The sequence below is a fragment of the Nannospalax galili genome, unplaced genomic scaffold (assembly GCF_000622305.1).
Source record: "Nannospalax galili isolate Female #2095 unplaced genomic scaffold, S.galili_v1.0 scaffold2094, whole genome shotgun sequence".
Taxonomy (NCBI): domain Eukaryota; kingdom Metazoa; phylum Chordata; class Mammalia; order Rodentia; family Spalacidae; genus Nannospalax; species Nannospalax galili.
Window position 1 is genome coordinate 37,685 of NW_008335359.1, and position 19,909 is coordinate 57,593.

The 19,909-nt window shown below is 43.7% G+C and overlaps 1 protein-coding gene across 1 annotated transcript in view; it reads right to left on the reverse strand.

Moving 5' to 3' along the window:
* Notch3 (notch receptor 3) overlaps positions 1–19,909 on the reverse strand; it is a 54,011-nt gene that overhangs the window by 2,688 nt on the left and 31,414 nt on the right. The window contains exons 29-32 of the mRNA XM_008829989.3: positions 17,421–17,583; positions 16,308–16,612; positions 14,012–14,159; positions 2,269–2,366 (exon numbers count right to left, since the gene is read on the reverse strand). Coding sequence (XP_008828211.1) covers positions 2,269–2,366; positions 14,012–14,159; positions 16,308–16,612; positions 17,421–17,583 — 714 coding nt within the window. The remainder of the gene's footprint in view (positions 1–2,268; positions 2,367–14,011; positions 14,160–16,307; positions 16,613–17,420; positions 17,584–19,909) is intronic.

Consider the following 19,909-nt stretch of genomic DNA (forward strand, 5'->3'; position numbering starts at 1 on the left):
CTCGAAAGAAAGAAAAGGAGGGGCAGGGAAGAGGGAGGGAGGGAGGGAAGGAAGGAAGGAAGGAAGGAAGGAAGGAAGGAAGGAAGAGAAAAGAAACCAAACCAAAAGAATTCCCAGGAGGTTAAGGTCAGCTTCCACTGAAGAATGAGACCTGGTCTCAAAAGAAAGCACAAGGGCTAGTGACACGGCAGATACAGGCATTTACCACAAAGCCTGAAAACCTGATAGAAGAAGAGAAACAACTCCTGAATGCTGTCCTCTGACCTCTACATACACACACAATAAATAATCTGTTTTAAATTACTAAAGAGAATAAAGAAAAAAATTCATAACATTCAGGTCTTGTGGCACAAGCCTGCCATCTTGCAACCTAGGAAGCTGAGGAAGAATTCAAAGTTCAAGGCCAAACTGCGCTATAAATTGAGTTCAAGGCCAGCCTAGGCAACACAGTGACACTTTAGGATTGAAGGTGTATGCCACCATGCCCAGCCCTATATCAAAATTTCAAAAAGTAAAAAAGCTCAGTGGTAGATTACTTGCCTACCATAGGCTCAATCCTCAGTACCACACACACACACACACACACACACACACACACACGCATGCATACACATACATACACAAACACACATATCTCCATAGTGAATAAAATATTGAAATGTTTTTTAAAGACAGGACCTAGGGCAGACAAGAAGGCTCAGTGGGTTAAGGCACTTGCTGCAAGACACATGACCTGTTTGATTCCCGGTACCCACATGGTAGAAGGAGAAAAGGGACTCCTGTACATTGTCCTCTGACCTCCACACCTGCACCATGGGGCATGTACGTTAATGTAAAATTAAAAAATTAAAAGACAGGATCTGGCCCTGTTAGATTATGGAGACATAACTAAACTGATGCCAGCTGTGGTATTCCCATGCCTGTGATCCCAGCACTTGGAAAGTGGCAGCAAAAGGCTCAGAAGTTCAAGGTCATCCTTGACCTACTTAGCAAGCTTGAGACCAGCAAGGACTGCATGAGATCCTATCTCATAAAAAACAGGAGTTGGGGGTGGGGGGTGGTAAGGAGGCTGGGACTGGAGAGATGGCTCAGTGGTTAAGAGTGCATACTGTTCTTGCAGAAGACCTGAGTTTGATTCCTAGCATCCAAATGTGGTGGCTCACAACCACCTGTAATTCCAGCTTTAGGGGAAACTAACACCTTCTTCTGGCCTCCATGGGGACCTGCACTTGTGTACACATACCCACACATAGACAGACACACACATGGGCACACACACACATGCACATATAATTAAAAAATAAAATAAACCAGGCATGGTGGCAGAACTCAGGAGACAGAGGCAGGTGGATCTCTGTGAGTTCAAGGTCAGCCTGGTCTACACAGTAAATTTCAGACCAGCCAGGGATACATAGTAAGACCATGTCCCAAAAAATATATTAATTAATTTAATAAAACTTAAAATAGCCAGGCATGATGGCATATGCCAACACTTAGAGAACATAAGCATGAGAATTGTGAGTGCAAGGCCAGCCTGGGATACACAACCAGGCCCTGTCTCAAAAAAATAAAAATACATACATATACAAATAATTTATTTTAAAAAATAAGGACTAAAGCCAGGCAAGGTGGTACACACACCATGGTGGGCCCAGCACCAAGGAGGCAGAGGCAGGTGAATCTCTCTGAGTTCAAGGCCAGCCTGGTCTACATAATGAGTTCCAGAACAGCTGGGGCTACAGAAAGATCCTGTTTCAAAAAGACAAAAAAAAAGACTAATGAGATGGCTCAAGCCTAATGACCTGAGTTTTATCCCCAGGACCTACAAGATGAGAGAACCGACTCCCTCGGTTGCTGTCTGAATTCCATACATGTGCCTTGCACATGTTAATTAATTATGAGATTATATAACAGTCCCTTGGCAGGGCTTTTGACAATCACCTTAACATTTCCCTTTTATTGAGGATCTGCTGAGTGCTTTACAAATGGGTTAGCTCACTGAACCCTCAGGAAATGCAATGGAGTGGATGTTGTGGTGTCCCTGCTTTACAGATGAGAATGCTGAGTTTCTGAGTTGTTCAACAACTTGTTCAAAGTCACACAGGGACTTTCACAAGTTTTCCCCTTTGATCTGCTATCAGAGACTTTGGGCCCCAGTCCTACTCCTAAAAGCTAACTGCAGGCAACATGGGTGTCCCCAAAAAGCTTGTCCCCTACCCTGTTCTATGTCACCACAGACGGCTCCAGTGCCAGCCCCCATGAGCTCACCTTGCTGTCCTGCATGTCCTTGTTGGCCCCATTTTTCAGCAGAGCTAAAGTGGCCTCCACATTGTTTACGGCTGCTGCCCAGTGTAAGGCTGATTTCCCTGCAGGGAAAGAAACATCAAGGTCAGGATCAGGCTCATATACCAGGTTCCCTATCACAGGATAGCATGAAGTATCTAGAAAATGGCCAAGTAGGCTTAGGAGAGTGCAGGATTGTCCTCAGCATCTGAACACATGTTTGGGGCTACATATGCCCAGATCTATAGAACTCCTCTTACCAAGGGGCACCCTTTGCATGTGTGACTCTCCATACTCAGGAGCTCTGTACAGACCTCTGTCATCCAATGCTATAGAGTCACATGTCACATTTCAGACCGAAACTAATTAAAATAAGCAAGGAGCTAGAGACGGCCCAGGGGTTAAAAGCACTGGCTGCTCTTGCAGAGGTTAAAAGCACAGGCTGTTCTTGCACAGGACCCAGGACCTGGGTTCAGTTCCCAGCACCCACACAGTGGCTAACAACTATCCTTAGCTCCAGTTCTAGAGGATCCAATGCCCTCTTCTGGCCTCCACAGGCATTGCACACATGTGGTGCACTTACATGTATCACACAAAACACTCATACACACAAAAAATAAACAAAAATTAACTTTTTTTTAAAAAAAGCAAGAAATGATCAGATGGCCCAGCAGGTAAAGGCACTTGCTTTGCAAGCCTGAACACCTGAGTTCCACCATCAGAACGCACATAAAGGTAGAAGGAGAGAATCTACTCCACAAAATTTGTTCTCCAACTTCCACACATGCACCATGGCATGTGTATAAACACACACATATAAAATAAATAAAAATAAGTAAAGTACAATGAAATCCATTTCTTTGTATGCTAACCAAAACATTAATTTCAAAAAAAAAAAGAAAAGGGGCTAGAGAGATTAAGAGCACATACTGCTCTTGCAGAGGACCTAAGTTCGGATCCCAGCACCCATGTCAAGTGGCTCACAGAGACCCATAACTCCAGCTACAAGGGATCTGATGCCCTCTTCTGGCCTCTGTGGGCACACACACACACGGCATACACTCATACAGACACACACAGACACATGCACACACATAATAAAAATAATAAATAAATCTTTTTTTAGAAAAAAAGACTGGAGGCTGGAAAGATGGCTCAATGGTTAAAAGCACTTACTGCACAATTACTTGAACCTGAGTTCAGATTCCAGCATCCAGTGTACACCTATAACTCCAGCTTCAAGCAGGACAGATAGAGGGGCCTTGCTAGCTTCTAGTCTAACTAAGAAAACATGAGTTCCAGATTCAGTGAGAGATCCCACGTCAAAGAAGTAGGCAGAGAGTGATAGAAAAGTTCACTGAATCCTTCTTGTAGCACCCTTGGACCTTGCACAAGCGCATGCACCCACACATACACATATGCACATGTGCATATATTCATACACACACAAATAAATAAATAAATAAAAATGATTGCTTTATCAAGTCCATTTTTAGAAAAATGAAAATTACAAATGAAAGGGGAAAAATATCTATAGGTTTGTAAAATATCTGATGAGGGGTTTATCTCTAGAATACATAAGGAACTCTTTTTATTTTATGTGTTTACATGTATTGCCTGCATGTATGTAAGTGCACCTGTGTTGTGCAATGCAATGCCTTTGGAGGACAGAAGAGAGTGTTGGATCCCCTGGAATTAGAGTTATGGATGGTTGTTAGCCGCCATGTGGATGCTGGGATTCAACCCAGGTCTTCTGCAAGATCAGTCTTCTGTAAGATCTGTCAGTGCTCTTAACCACTGAGCCATTTCTCCAGCCCCAAGGATACATAAGGAATTCTTATACCAATGATAAAACAAGCTCTGTGGTTGGGTGTGCAGCTGAGTAGTAAAACACCTGTCTTGCATTCATATAGGAGCCTAAGTTTGACCTCCAGTACCACAAAAAAATAGTTCTGAATAAATATTTCTTCAAAGATATATAAATGACAAATAAGCACATGAAAAGACACTCAGCTTCATTTCCCTCAGAAGAATGAAAATGATTGTTTTTTATTATTTTATTTTATGTGTATGAGTGTATTGCCTGTATGTATGTAAGTGCACCCATGTTCTGCAATGCCAGTGGCATCAGATCCCTGGAACTGGATGATGGTTGTTAGCCATTATGTTGGTGCTATGAACCAAACCTGAGTCATCTGCAAGAGCAATCAATGGGTTTTGGGGGGGTTTTGGGGGTTTTTTTTTTGGTCTTTTTGAGACAGGGTCTCCCTGTAGCCCCAGATGGCTTGGCACTCACCATGTAGACCAGGCTGGCCTCAAGCTCACAGAGATCTGCCTGCCTCTGCCTCCTGAGTGCTGGGATTAAAGGCATGCACTACCATGCCCAGTGCAACCAGTGCTCTTAACCATCTCTCCAGCCCCAGAAGAATGAAAATTAAAACACAACAAACTATCATTTTACACTCACCAACTAGGAAAATTGTAACCAGGCAGACAATAAAGTTGAGACTAGCTCATGCCTTCAATCCCAGCTACTTAGAGAGGCTGAAAGAAGAGGATCCCTTGAGTCCAGGAGTTCAAGGTGAAGCTGGATAACATAGTGAACCCCTATGTCAAAAAAAAAAAAAAAAAAAAAAAAAAAGGAACTGGAGAGACAGATCAGTGATTAAGAGCACTGGCTGCTCTTGCAGAGGACCTGGGTTCGATTCCCAGTACCCACATGGCAGCTAACACCTGTCTGAAACTCCAGTTCCAAGGAATCCAATGCCCTCTTCTGACCTCCACAAGCATTGCACACTTACATACATGCAGGCAAAACACTCTTACACATAAAATAAAAATAAATAATAAATAAACAAAATGGTTTTAAAAGCAAGAAAAAAATAGACAAGAACAAATGTTGGCAGGAATATGAAGATACTAGAAGCTGGTGATACACCACTGGTGAGACTATACATTTGTGATGTGCTGTGAAAAACAATCTAGCAGTTCCCTAAAGTTTAAACACAGAATTGCTGTATGACCCAGCAATTTCATTCCTAGGTATATGCCCAGGGGAAAGAAAAATATTTACCTACATAATAACTTCTCCATGAATGTTCACAGAAGTATTATTCATAAAAGCTAAATGAAACAACACCCAAAAGCCTATCAACAGACAAATGGTACAGTAGAGCAGCCATACTGTGGAATATTAATCAGTTAAAAAAAAATACATAAAGCACTCAGGTAGACACAGGAGGATTTCTACAAGTTCCAGACTAGCCCCATCTACAGAGTAAGTTCAAGGTCAGTCCGAAATATATAGTGAAACTCTATCTAAATAAAACAAAAAGAGAAACCAAATACTGAGCCATACTACACCCTCAGAACAGAACGCTGAGTCAAGAAGCTAGAGAGAAGACTGGAGAGATGGCTCAGCACTTAGGAGCATCATTGGCTGTTCCTGCAGAGGACCCAGGTTGTGTTCCCAGCACTCACATTCCTGGCTCTAGTTCCAATGCCCTCTTCTAGCCTCCTTGGGCATTGTATGACACAGATGCACTTACATACATGCAGACAAAACATTTATACACATAAAATAAAAATAATAAAATATTTTTTAAAGCAAAACAAAAGCCAGAGTGAAAAGCTTCATATTTCAGAATGGCCAGTGAGCTCGCTCAGTGGGCAAAGGCACTTGCCACCAGTCCTAACAACAGACTGACAACATGAATTTAATCCCTGGAAGCCACATGGTAGAAGGAGACAAATCCTCCAAGTGTCCCCGGAAATCCATACACCACCCCCCCATATACAATAAATAAATATCAGAAATAAAAATTAAAACATTTTTATAAAGAATATCCAGAAACAGGAACTGGGGATGTAGTTCAGTTGGTAAAGTGCGTCCCTGGTACACATGAAGCTGTGGGTTTAATACCTAGTACCACATAAGTCATGCATGATGACACATACTTGTAATCTCAGCACTTGGGAAGCAGAAACAAGAGGATCAGAAGTTCAAGATCATCATTGGCTACATAGCAAGTTTGGGGACAGTATGGGAATCATGTGACCCTGTCTCTCTTTTTTTAATTTTTTAAATTTTATTATTTTTATTTTATGTGTATGTGTGTATTGCCTGCATGTAGGTAAGTGCACCCATGTCCTGCAATGCACTCAGAGGACAGAAGAGACTGTCAGATGACCTGGAACTGGAGTTATGGACAGTTGTTAGCTGCCATGTGGATGCTGGGATTCGAACCCAGGTCTTCTGCAAGAGCAGTCAGTGTTGTTAACCACTGCACTATCTCTACAGCTCCTCAACCCTGTCTTTAAAAAAAGCAACAACAAAAAAAGGAAGACTGGAGCAACAACTCAGAGGTTAAGAGCACTTGCTGCTCTTGCAGAGGACATGAGCTCATTTCCCAGTACCCATGTTAGGTGGCCTACAACCACCCAGTAACTCCAGCTACAGGGGGTCTGATGCTCTCTTCTGGACTCCACAGGCACCTTCAGTAACATACACACACACACACACACACACACACACACACAAAAGCGTGTGCACATGTGTGTGTGCGTAATTAAAAAAGAAGAGTCATGCATGGTAGTCCAACATTCAGGAGGTAGAAGAGGCAGGCAGATCTCTGAGATCAAGGCTAGCCTGGTCTGCATATATAAAAATAACTTTTAAAAAGAGAAGGCAAATCTATAGAGCAAAGGCACAGAAAGCTTATCAACATTGCCCAGGGCTTGAGACATCGACTGACTAAAGGTGGATACTTAAGGTGTTAAGAATGTTTCAAAAACTGATCGCAAATTATGATTCAACAAAGTTATACATATTTTTAAACCAAGCAAAACCAAGATTAAAAACAAATTTTGGAGACACTGTACTATTCAGCTTTACCTGTCAACTTGACACAGCCTAGAGTCACCTAAGAGTCACCTAATGTCAACTGAGGCATTACTCAGATCACACTGGCCTGACAGCATTCTTGTGGGGGATTGTCTAGATTGCTCATTGATGTCAGGAGGGTCTAACCCACTGTGGGTAGCACGACTTCCTGGGTAGGAGGTCCTGGACTGTATAAGAAAGCCTGCTGAGCATGAGATGCAAGCTGGCTAGCAAGCAGCATCTTCCATGGTTCCTGCTATACTTCCTTGGCTGTGAAGTGAGTCCTTGGTTGGACAGAATACTTGTGGAACAGCAACAGGCCTGCCTGCAGGTTTCTGCTTTGAATTCCCGCCACAGCTTTCCTCAGTGATGAGCTATGACCTGGAAGTACAAGCCAAATAAAACTTTTCTCCCCTAAAGTTGCTTTTTGATCAGAGTTTTTTATCACAGCAAAATAAATAAAACTAGAACAGATGTTAGAAATAAAATTCAAGGTCCAAAGTCCCCACCAATGCTACACAAAGAACACAGGGACAAAGTGAAAGTAACTCAGCAAGGTACATTTTGCTTTTGCAAAAAGGGCGAGTTGTATGATCAATCAGATCCAACAAGTACACAGGACCCAGAAGTTGGATAGGCTTTTATCCCTAAAGCAAGAGTACTGTGCTTTTTCCCAATAGGCTGAGGTCTGGCCTCACAGTCTGTGGTGGTTTGAAAAAGAATGTCCCCCATAGGCTCCAAGTATTTGGACATTTTAGTCCCCAGTTAGTGGTCTTAAAGGTGTGGCTATGCTGGAGGAAGCATATAACTGGGGGGGGGGGGCTTAGAGAATTCTTATGCCTTGCCCGATCGCCAGTTGCTCTCTTGCTTCCTGTGCCTGCTTGAAGATGGGAGAGCTTAGCTTCTGCTGCTCCTGCTCCAGCCACCTCTGCTACCATGTTTCCCCACCACGATAGACTCATGCCTCTTGGAACCGTAAACACAAATAAATTCTTCCTTCTATAAATTGCTTTGGTCAGCGTTTCTATCACAGCAACAGAAAACTCACTAATACACAGTCTTTCCTTGTGGTTTCTTTAAGAGAACAGGTGCAAAGGGAGGGGGAAGAGCTCAACTATCCCAGGTCATCATGTTTGGAAATGCATTATGGCTTTTCCTTAAACAAGAGTCTTACAAGGTATGGTGGGATTAAAGGATTAGAATTCCTTGTCATGGACCAAGTTTTATAGGATTTGAAAAGAAAAGCCTAATATTTGATGTTTCTTACTCAGGCATGCATCCCAAGCTGGCCTGGAACTCATTATGTAGTCAAGGACAACCTTGAACATCTGATCTTCCTAGCTCCAGGCCCTAAGCACTGGGATTACATGCATGAATTCATGTAATTTAAATTCTACTGAGAATTTAAATTCCTGGTTTTATGTGTTCTAAGGATTGAACCTAGGGCTTCGTGAACGTTAGGTAGGTACTCTACCAACTGAGCTATATCCCTAGCCCAATATTTTAAAAGGTAAATGAATTAAAAGAAAACTTAGGTCTTCATTTGTCCCAGCCACACTTCAAGTACTCAGTGATAGAATGTGTAAATTGCAAGAGAGTCATAAGCTTCCTTACATAAATTCCTCAAGGTAGCCAAACAGCCCAAATTGGTGGCTTGGCCTTTGATCAGACCTTATCAACTGGTCACTTCCCTGGCTGACAGAGACTGGGTACAGAGGCACTTAACTTCTGCTGTGCCATAGCCTGCTCTGGTGGCCTGGTCTTATCAACTGATCACTACAAGGACTGTTTGCAGAGTCAACCTCAAGTACCCCAAGGATACTGATTGATAGAATGTGTGAATTGCAGAAAAGCCAGAAGCCTCATTAGGGAAAGCCATAAATCCCTTAAACTGGCCCTAAATTGGTAGCCTGGCCTTGCTCAAGCCTGGCTCTGCTCACCCCTTATCAGTTGGTCACTCCCAAGCCTGAAAGTGTTTGTGGAGCTCACCTGTTTCCTCTAGGGCCATAGATAACACTCCTGCCAATTTCTGGGGAAATAATCTTGAGAAGGAGACCCTCGGGCACTAACTCAACTCCCGACTAAGTGCAGTTGTGTCCCACAACCCTGGTATAACTGCCCCACCCCCATTTTCTTTGTCTAGTTGTAGAAGTTTGGCTCCCGAGGACAGTCTCTACCTCTCAGTGTATCTTCTCTGAATAAAGGAAGATCTACTCCTCACCTGTTGCAGGTCTGGCTCTGTTTCCTTGTCTCCTACTCCTCTTTCTTTCCTTTTATTTCCCAAAAATCTAACACTGATATCTTACACCTGAGACCCAGCAAATTCCTACAGCTGCATTCAACAGAGTCCCTATATAAAAACCAAAATGCTCTGCTTATGCTTGCTGATGTCTGTATCCATGGACAGCACTGGCCCTTTGCTATGTTCTCCTGAATTAAAGAGGACATATTCCTTGCAGGTCTGGCTCTGGTTCTTATTTCTTAACTTTAAACTCCTTCCTTTTTCTGGTCTCCTAAATCCAACACTCAACAGCCACAAGTGGCCAGTGACAGCCACACTGGATAGGGTTGACAGACAACATTTTTTCCCATCATCACAAAAAATTCTAGAGACCAGCACTGAGCTATAGTTGTGTTCTCAACTATGAATGATCCCTTCCCCCTACCCCCAGGGACATTTGTTTGTTATAGTATTAACCTTAGAGGTCACTGAGGCTTTAGAACACACTTCCCCTTTCCCTGGTAACACTTGAAAGGTAAACAGCACTGTTACTCAGTAGAATTTAAATTACCATACTAAAAGGTGGGGTATCTGGGCATATTGACTACTTCCTCCAGGTCTAAAGAATAGAATCTGAGTTGTGCCTCTGGCCCAGAGTGGAGACCCAACACACTACATATTATTGTCTCATTTTAAGAATTAATGGGGGGGGGGGCTGGAGATGGCTTAGCAGTGATTAAGAGCACTGGTTAAGAGCACCTGGGTTCCATTTCCAGTATCCACATAGCAGCTAACAATTGCCCATAACTCCAGTTCCAGGGGATCTGACACCCTTTCTGACCTCCACAGGCACTGCATGACACAGGTACACTAACATACATGCAGGCAATACAAAAAGTAAAAAAAAAAAAAAATTTAAATAAAAAAGAGTTAATCCAGGGCTGAAGAGATGGCTCATCAGTTAAAAGCATGTACTGCTTTTCCATAGGACCCGAGATTAATTCCCAGCACCCACATCAGGCTGACAACTACCTGTAATTCCAGCTCCCAGAGGATCTAACACCTCTGGCCTCCATGAGCTCCAATATTGGTACACATACATATGCACATGATTAAAACAACAATAACAAAAAAAAAAAGAGTTAATCCAGTAGAGCCTGTTAATCACCTGTCCAGGAACCCACCCCTCACCCCAGCAGGAAATCTGAATCATCTGAAGGCTCCCTAAGGAGAGGGCAGACTATCCCCTTAATGAGATAATGTACTTGACTTCCCCAAAGTCGGTCCCTCAAAGCAGGCATGTGACCTGCTGCTTTTCTGAAATTTTTTTAATGTTTATTAGCTACATGTGTTTTATCTGCACATTTGTAAGTGCTCCATGTGCATGCAGTGCCCACAGAGGCCAGAAGAGGGTGTCTGATCCCCTGGAACTGGAGTTATGGTTCCTACCTATCATGTGGGTGTTAGGAACTCAACTCAGGTCCTCTGCAAGAGCAATCAGTACTTTTAACCACTGAGCCACCTCTCCAGTCCCTGAATATTTTTTCCTTTCCCCATTTTTCATATGTGATATACACATGTGTGTGAATGGTCGTGCCTGTGTGTGGGGATGCACATGCCCATGTGTGAACATATGGAGGTTGGGTCTTCTACCTTGTTCACTGAGGCAGGGTCTCTCTGAAGGTAGACCTCCATTAACCTGAAACCATGAAGCAATCCTAGCTTTGCAAACAAGCCCATCTGGGATCCCTATAAATCTTCTTCCACAAACCCTCCTGAAACCCTTATTTATCAGGGAAGAACGCAGACTTGAATTCTCTGCCCAACCCCCATGACTCTGTTTACCTACACAAAAGTACTCAAGCTCCCCTGCTGTTTGGCCCCAGGTGGCTACTGCAGACTCCGGGCTGGTCAGTGGTCACTCCTCATGGACTAATAAAGGCCAATGTGGATTCTATGAGGCTGGTTGTTCTTTCCTACCTGAGGCTCTTTCAACTCCTAATCCTAACAATTACTCCAAAAAGAGTTAAAACTCCTAATTTCCTAACACTCTCAAACCCAGAGCTTGCCAATATGGCCTGTGCTTTGGGAATCCCATCTTTTTCTCCCAAAGCTGGAACTACAGTCACACCCACCTGGCATTTACAAGGATTTCTAGGGATCTGAACTCTGGTCTTCACACCTGCATGGCAAGTGCTTTAACCACTGAACCATCTCCCCAACCCACTCTTTCCTCCTTTTCCTTTGCTTTTGGATACTGAGCATGTTTCATTCTTGGCCTTCTACCCATTCTCTGAAGCCCAACCCCACACATACCTCCCCCCAAGCTGATGTTCTCCAACCTCCACTGTAAAAGGCATGGATTTCTCTCTTCCTCTTCTCCATCTCCCTATTAGGGGGAGGGGGGTCAGTGTTTACAGCTTGCCTGCACTACTGTTTTTCTCTCAAACGCTAAGGTAGTCTGTTTCTAAATTCTTTTATTAACAGTACTTGAAAGAGAACCCCAATTTCTCTGGTAACATTGGAAGTGGGATGTTACTGGTGGGATGTTGTTTTATACCCTATAGTGGCAACCAAAACATGCTTGAAAGGATGTGTGTGATATCTGAGTGTATCTACAGCTGTGTGAGGCCCTCTGGACATGAGAAAAATTTGTTGTGACTGCACAGATCAGACCCAGGACAAGCAGGACACCTCCAGGCAGCTGCAGGCACAGATTTACCACATTTGCAAATTTATTACAACTGTCCAGCAGGTGGCAGTGGAGCATATCCTTCCAAAAAGGCATACAGAGAGACTAAGTGGTAGAGTAGGTAGATAAAGGCCCAGTGGTAGAGCACTTGCCTAGCATAAGCAGGGATATGGGATCTATCTCCAGAATGACAAACCAAAAAAAAAAACAGATGATAATAATGTGTCCTCCCTACACAATGGGGAAAAGCTTTGCCAACTACTTAGGGATCAGTAGTCAGAATATATAGAAAACTCAAATGACAGGGCTGGAGAGATAGCTCAGCAGTTAAAAGAATTGGCTGCTCTTGCAGAGAACCGGGGTTCAGTTCCCAGCACCACACGGTGGCTAACAACCACTCCTAACTCCAGTTCCAAGGGAACACCCTCTTCTGACCTCCATAGGCATTGCATGCACAGGTGTACTCACACAAAGGCAAAATACTTAAGCACAGGAAATAAAAATAAATAAGAACTCAAAATATTTAACACCAAAATAACAAATAATCCAATCAATAAATAAGAAAATTAATTGAACAGTTCTCAAAAGAAGTGCAAATGGTCAACAAATACATTTAAAAATACTCAAAGATTGAGCGTGGTGGCACACACCTGTAATCCCAGCACTCAGGAGGCAGAGTCAGCCTATAAACGAAATTCATATCAAAACTACACTAGGATTCTACCTCACCTCATCCAGAATAACCATCTTCAAGGAAACAGAAAGAAAGAAAATAAAAGCAGACAATGTTGGAGAAAGGGGTCCTTATGCACTATTGGTAGGAATGTAAATTAGTGCAGCCGTTATAAAAACACTATGGAGGGTCTTTAAAAAGCTAAATGCAGAAGTGCCTATGGTCCAGGTATACCACTCAGGGTCTGTGCCGGAAGGACTCTGAATCAACATTCATAGAGATACCTGCACAGCCGTGTTTACTGTGGCATTCACAGCACTATTCACCACAGCCAGCTTATGGCATCAGCCTAGGTGCTCAACAATAGATGAACAAAGAAAACACAGCATTTATACTGCTGTGTACAATGAAGCATTATTCAGTCAAAATGAAATTGAGCTGGGTGTGGTGATGCATGCCTAACTCTAGCACTTGGGAAATGGAGGCTGGAGGATCAAGATTTCAAGTGCGTTACACAGTCGGTTAAAATAAGCCTCCACTATGTGAAACCCTCTCTCTAAAACAAAAAAGGGGGTGGAGGCAGCTAGAGAGATAGCTCAGTGGTTAAGACTACTAACGGCTCCTGCAGTACTAACTGCTCTCCAGCCCCAAGGAGAAGGAATAATATCATTTTCAAGAACATGATGAAACTAGAGATTATAATGTTAAACGAAATAAGCCAGACTCAGACAAGTCCTTCATGTTTTCTTTTAATATTTAGACTCCACAAAGAATGGGGGATTGGAAACCGATAGAAAGAGGAGAACCATGAGTACAACATGAAAGTATAGATGGACTATATGGAGGGAGGGAGTAGGGGGAGGAGAGAGAAAGTGAAAGCGAGTGTGAATATTCTAAAAGTACATGGATGAAAATATAATGAAATCCATTGTTTTATACAGGACAGGAACAGGAAAGGGGGAAGGGAGGGAGAAAGAAAAGAGAGAAGAGGAAGGGAAAGGGAAAGGGGGAGAGGGACAGAAAGAAGGAAAGATGACAGAGCCAAAAAGAGAGAGGGACATAGGAAAAGAAAAAGAGGAGAGGATGAGGGGAGGGGAATGACTTTGGGAAGCTACTTTTTTTTAAACCTGGAGTACTACACCAGCCCTGCATAAGGTGTTCCAGGCTCCTGGGAGCCTCTAAGTACGTGCCTGGTGTGAGTTCACACAAAGAGGGCAATCAGAACCTCAAGGCTCCTCCCAACACTTCCTCAGCACCTACCCAGCTCATCCACTGCATTGACATCAGCATGACTGGCAATGAGCTCTTCCACCATGCCCTCCACCGCCAGGCGGGCCGCCAAGATCAGTGCAGTGGAGCCATCTGCCATGCGGGCATCCAGGTCTGTAGAGCGGTTTCTGATGAGAATCTAGCAAAAAGACACAGTAGGACATCAGTAGCCCAAGGATGAGCATTATCCCAAGGACTCCAACTTACATTGCTTGCTATTCCTGCTAAGTAAATCAAAAAGATCCTAATTAGAAATTGAATTAAATAATGATCTCTTTGGGGACTGGGGAGATGGCTCAGTGGATAAGAGTACTTGCTATGCAAGCACCCATGAAAAAAGCCAGGCATGGCCATGTGTGCCTGTAACCCCAGTGATGTGTGGGGAGGAGACCGGAGGATCACTGGGGCTTACTGACCACCAGCCTAGCTTCAGGTTCAGTAAGAGTAAGATGTAAGGTGACACAGCAGGACACCCCAACAGCATCCTCTGGCTTCTGCAGGCACACATACACACATGCACACACACACACACACACACCAACACTCACAAAAAAGCAAAAAAAAAACCCTTAAAATTAGGGGGCTTAGGAGATTCACATGTGTTCACTTCACCTGAGAACTCATCCATGTGGACTTCAGAGATGCTGGATAGAACTCATCTTCAACTAATGACAATCCAGGACCCACAAGTAACTAAACATTTCTCTCACTTTTTGCTCCTTAAACTCTTTTATATTTATATATTTTTAATGATTTCTGATATTTAATATTTCACTTGGTATTTTCCTAATTGATTAAATAATGCTAATTTTGGTTTCAATTAAGTTTAAAAAATAAGGGGCTTGAGGAAATGGGGATGAATCTGAGAGGAGACAGAGGAGGGAGTCTAAATGTGATCAAAATATTCTGTATGAAATTCCCAATGAATCAATACAAATATTATTTTTTAAATAAAAATTAATGACATTATTATTAAAATGTCATAATAAAACCCATCACTTTACATGCTAAACTAAGAAAAATGAAAAGAAAAAAACAATGGGTTCAATACACCTACCTAACCTATACCAAGCATCAGCTTATCTTATGCCAATCCATCTTTGATTTGTTTTGTTTTGTTTTTTGAGACAAGATCTCACTATGTAGCCCTAGCTGGCCTGGAACTCATTATGTAGACCTGGCTGGCCTGGAACTCATTATGTAGACCTGGCTGGCCTGGAACTCACAAAAATTCACCTGTTCCTGCCTCTGCCTCCTGGATTCTGGGATTAAAGGCCTATCTTTACCCAGCCCATCTTAAAAATGCTCATAACAATTATATTAATCCATAGCTAGGCAAATCAGCTAACACAAAACCTAGGGTATGATTAAATCTGAGGGCATGACTCAAGGGTAGAGCACTTCCATCTCCAGCAAGGAGGGGACTGAAGATAAACAGGAAACAGTAGTGTATAATCCCAGCATTTAGGGGAGCCTGAGGCAGGAGGGTCATGTGTTCAAGACTAACCTGAGCTACACAACAAATTGTCTCAAAAAAAAAAAACTTTTAAAAACCAGCACTGAATAGTTCATGCCATTCATTGAATACTGCACTGCAAGTAAAAACAACACAGTTGTTGGGTAGACTCCTGCAGCACTGTAAAATAGAAAAATCTAAGCTCACGGGCCAGTGAGATGGCTCAGCAGGTAAAGGCTTGCTACCAAGCCTGATGACCTAAGTTTGATCCCCAGGACTTACATGGTGGAAGGAGAAAACTGATTCTCCAAAGTTAACTTCTGACCTTCACACATGTACTGTAGCATGGATACCCATGCACCCATACACACAAAAAACAAACAGAGAGATAGATAAATAAGTGTAATTTTTAAAACACTTTTTAAAAAATCTAGGTCTGGTACCACCTAGTCTTGCCAAGCAATGTACTCCAAATATCCCCATTTTCCAGGTGATAAAAACAAAACTCTGGGGGCTGGAGAGTTGGCTCCACAGTTAAGAGCACTGACTGCTCTTGCAGAGGACCCAGGTTCAATTCACAGCACTGACATGGCAGGTAACAACTGTATGTAACTCCAATTCCAGGGAATCCAACGCCCTCTTATGACCTCCACGGGCACTGCATGACACAGACGCACTTAATACACATGCAGGCAATACACTCATACACATAAAATAAAAATAATAAATAAAATATTTTTTTTAATTCTTCAAGACAGAACCAGGGCTCAAACCCAGGTATCTCTGATGTCCATGCTGACTCTGAGGTCCAAAGAAGAAGGTCTATCTCACCTGGAAGACGCCCTGGGCGTCAGCAGTGACAGCCGTGTGAAGAGGGGTGCGACCTGAATGGTCCTGAGCATTGGTGTCTGCCCCAGCATCCAGCAGCCGCTTGGCCGCATCTGCACGGGCATAGCGGGCAGCCAGGTGCAGGGCGGTCTCGCCTGTGCGGTCAGTCCGTGCCCCAAGCTGGGCTCCCTGGCAGATCAGGTCTGATATGATGCTGGCTGACGCATCATCGGCCTCGTCCTCCTCAGTGGGCATCGGTTCCAGGGCTCCCCCACAGAAGGAGGCCAGCATAAGTGGAGTGAAGCCATCTGCAGGGACCGGGAGGGTGTCACCAACCTAGAAGCCTCCCAAGGTGATAGTCAGAGGGAATGGGGACACACAGCGAGGCAAGAGAGAACAGCAAATTCTCCCAGCAAAGTCACCCAGGGATCAGGAGCCTGATTTATCACAGAAGGGATTCTAAGAAGTGGGGCACGCAGGACACGAAGGCACCGCTTTTTCCCCTTGGCTTCCGTTTCAAGCATTCCCCAGTCTCAGGCCCTGAGAGCAGAATCCGCATCCTGGCACTGGGTAATCTGCATATTCCAGCCCCCTGACCACATTGATTGGCTCAAGAATGAATATCTGAGATTTGCTGGACGGTGAAAGATCCAGGGGCTAACAGATTGGCTCAGGAGGTATTGGAAACTGCCGCCAAACCTGACAACCTGAATGGGATCCCTGTCACCCAGAGTGGAAGGCGAGAACTCCTTCAGCAAGTTGTTCATGTACACTCACACACATACACACACACAAATAAATGTGACTGTTTCAAAGAGAGTGACAGAGAGAGAGAGAGAGAGAGAGAGAGAGAGAGAGAGAGAGAGATCCCAACCTCATTAAAAAAAAAAGTTCCAAGATCCAAATACACTTGCAGCTTCCAGTTGTTACATACCAGTGTATCCTTTGTTTTAGGTAATCTACTTTGAGTAGTAGTTTTAAAGCTTAAAGCCTGGCTTAACACACACACACACACACACACACACACACACACACACACAGCCCAGATACTCCCCAGAACACAGCCCCACATGTGAACTGTCATAGGCAGGGCCAGTGAGGGGGAGGGACACTCACCAGGGCCACGGACATTGACATCCATGCCATCAGCATCTGCGTCACCCTGTGGAGGAGTCAGAGCCATGGCTGGTGCCACTCGGATGTCTGCAGCAACCAGATGGTGCTGGGTCCACTGTCGACAATCCACAGGCTCCTCAGCCCCCGCTCTGGGCTCCTCTACCTGGAAGGACATAGATGCAGGCTCTTGACCTTGGTAGTACCAGGGACCTATGGGTATTCTCACAGGTATCGCTGATGTCACTGCACCCAGGTGTGGGAAACCGTTAACAACTTCTCTTACAGATAAGGAAGTGCTAAGTGGTTGTGCTGGAGCTCAGCAAACTAAAGAGAGGAGGAAATGGGATTTCAATCTGTGTTGGAAGGAGGGACAGGCTGGAAACCCAAAGCAAGTGATAGACATACAAAAAAAGGGGGGAGCACAGATGAGGCTCCTGACAGCTCTCACACTAGACACAAACTCTATGAAAATGAAATTCAGAGAGCAATTCTGTCAACAAGAATATCAAAAATAAAATATTTGAACACAACTGGGCTGGGTAGCACCTGTAATTCCAGCACTTGGGAAGCTGAGGCAGGAAGATGGAAAATTCAAAACCAGCATAGGCCATATATCAAGACTGTGTCTTAAAAGAATAACAAGAGGGCTAGGGAGAGGTCTCAGTGTATAAAAATTTGCAGAGCCTGGCCACCCGAATCCAATTTCTGGAACCTATGTAACAGCTAGACACGGTCCTCCATGTGGACAGCCCTCACACACAAACATGTATACATAAACACAAGGATCAATATTTTTAAAATAAAAACAAAATATTCCAAATTAAATTTAACAAAAAGGGGGCAGAGAGAGAATTCAGTGGGTAAAAGCACTTGCTGCCAAGCCTGATACCCTGAGTTCAATCCCTGGAACCCATACAATGAAAGGTGAGAACCAATTCACACGTTGTCCTCTGATCTCCATACAGGTACTGTGGCACAATGCACACTCATGCACACACACAAAAATAGTAAATAGATATAACTTTTTATAAAAAAATAACAAAATAAAATACCATGGAGGCATACACCTGTAATCCCAGCACTCATGAAGCGAGGCAGAGGGAGGAATAGTTCAAGGCCAGTCTGGAATACATATTAAGACTCTGTGAGATGGCTCAGTGGTGAAGAACACTGGTTTTTCTTGCAGAAGACCCAGGTTCAAGTCCCAGCACCCACATGGCAGCTAACAACTGTCCTAACTCCAGTTCCAGGGGGATCTGAAAGCCTCTTCTGTCCTCCACGGGCATTGCACGACACGGGTACACTTACCTACATGCAGGCAATACCCTCTTCTGTCCTCTATGGGCATTGCATGACCTGGGTGCACTTAACAACACACACACACACACACACACACACAAAATAAAAATAATAAATAAAATATTTTTTTTAAAAAGACTCTGTCTCAAAAAAATAAAGAGGGCCAAGAAGATGGCTCAGCACATAAGGACACTTGCCACCAAGCCTGACAATCTGAGTTCAGTCCCCAAGATCCACATGGTGGAAGAAAATTGACTCCTTCAAGCTGTACTCTGACCTCCGTACTTATACTGTATTATGTATATCTGTACACAGATTAAATAAATAAAAATAAAGTAAATATAAATGAGAACAAAATATTTACAATTAATTTAAAAAATAAGTGCAGTGTAGATTCTGGAAATTACAAATCCCCAGTGAAACATGAAGACTGGGTGCTATAACACAGATGTGGCACACACCTGTAACCCTAGCTACTTGAGAGGTTGAAGCAGGAAGACCCTTTTCTTTATAGGATCACATTCAGATAGAATGTGTATATATGTGTGTGTATGCAGCTACACGTGTGTATGGAGGCCAAAGAACCACCTCAGATGTTATTGCTCAGGCACTGTCCACCTTTATTTTGAGACAGGCTCTCTCACTGGTCTGGAACTTGCTAGCCAACCAGCCAGCAGCCCTGTCTCAGAATCTTCCTGTCTTGGCCTTGCCAGAGGTAGGATTATAAACACATGACCACCATGCCTGGCTTTTTTATTTTATGTTGGTTCTGGGGATCAAATTCAGAACCTCAGCACTTTACCAGCTGAGCCATCTCCCCAGCACCAACCTCAGGCATTTTGATAGAGCAACAGAAAATGGAGGACACAGCACAATGGTGTGGTTCCTGGGGATAAAGAGTGCTCAGGACCAACTGGGACACTTTCAGGCTGGGCACACATGTCAAAGAACAGAAAAAGCAGTCACTGTGGAGGCCAGGTTGTTCCCTCTAGAATAACCCTGAGCTGGTCTAGTCAAGGAGCAGGAACCTATATGAGAAAAAAACAGAGGGAGGATGGGATTCTTGCCCACCCACAGTAAATTTCCTTCTCTCCTACAAGCTACAGAGCCACACTGAGGAACAAAGGGGGATCAAACTGCAGCAACAACTGTCTGGAACTGTGTGGACAGTGAGTACAGAGTCTTCCCTG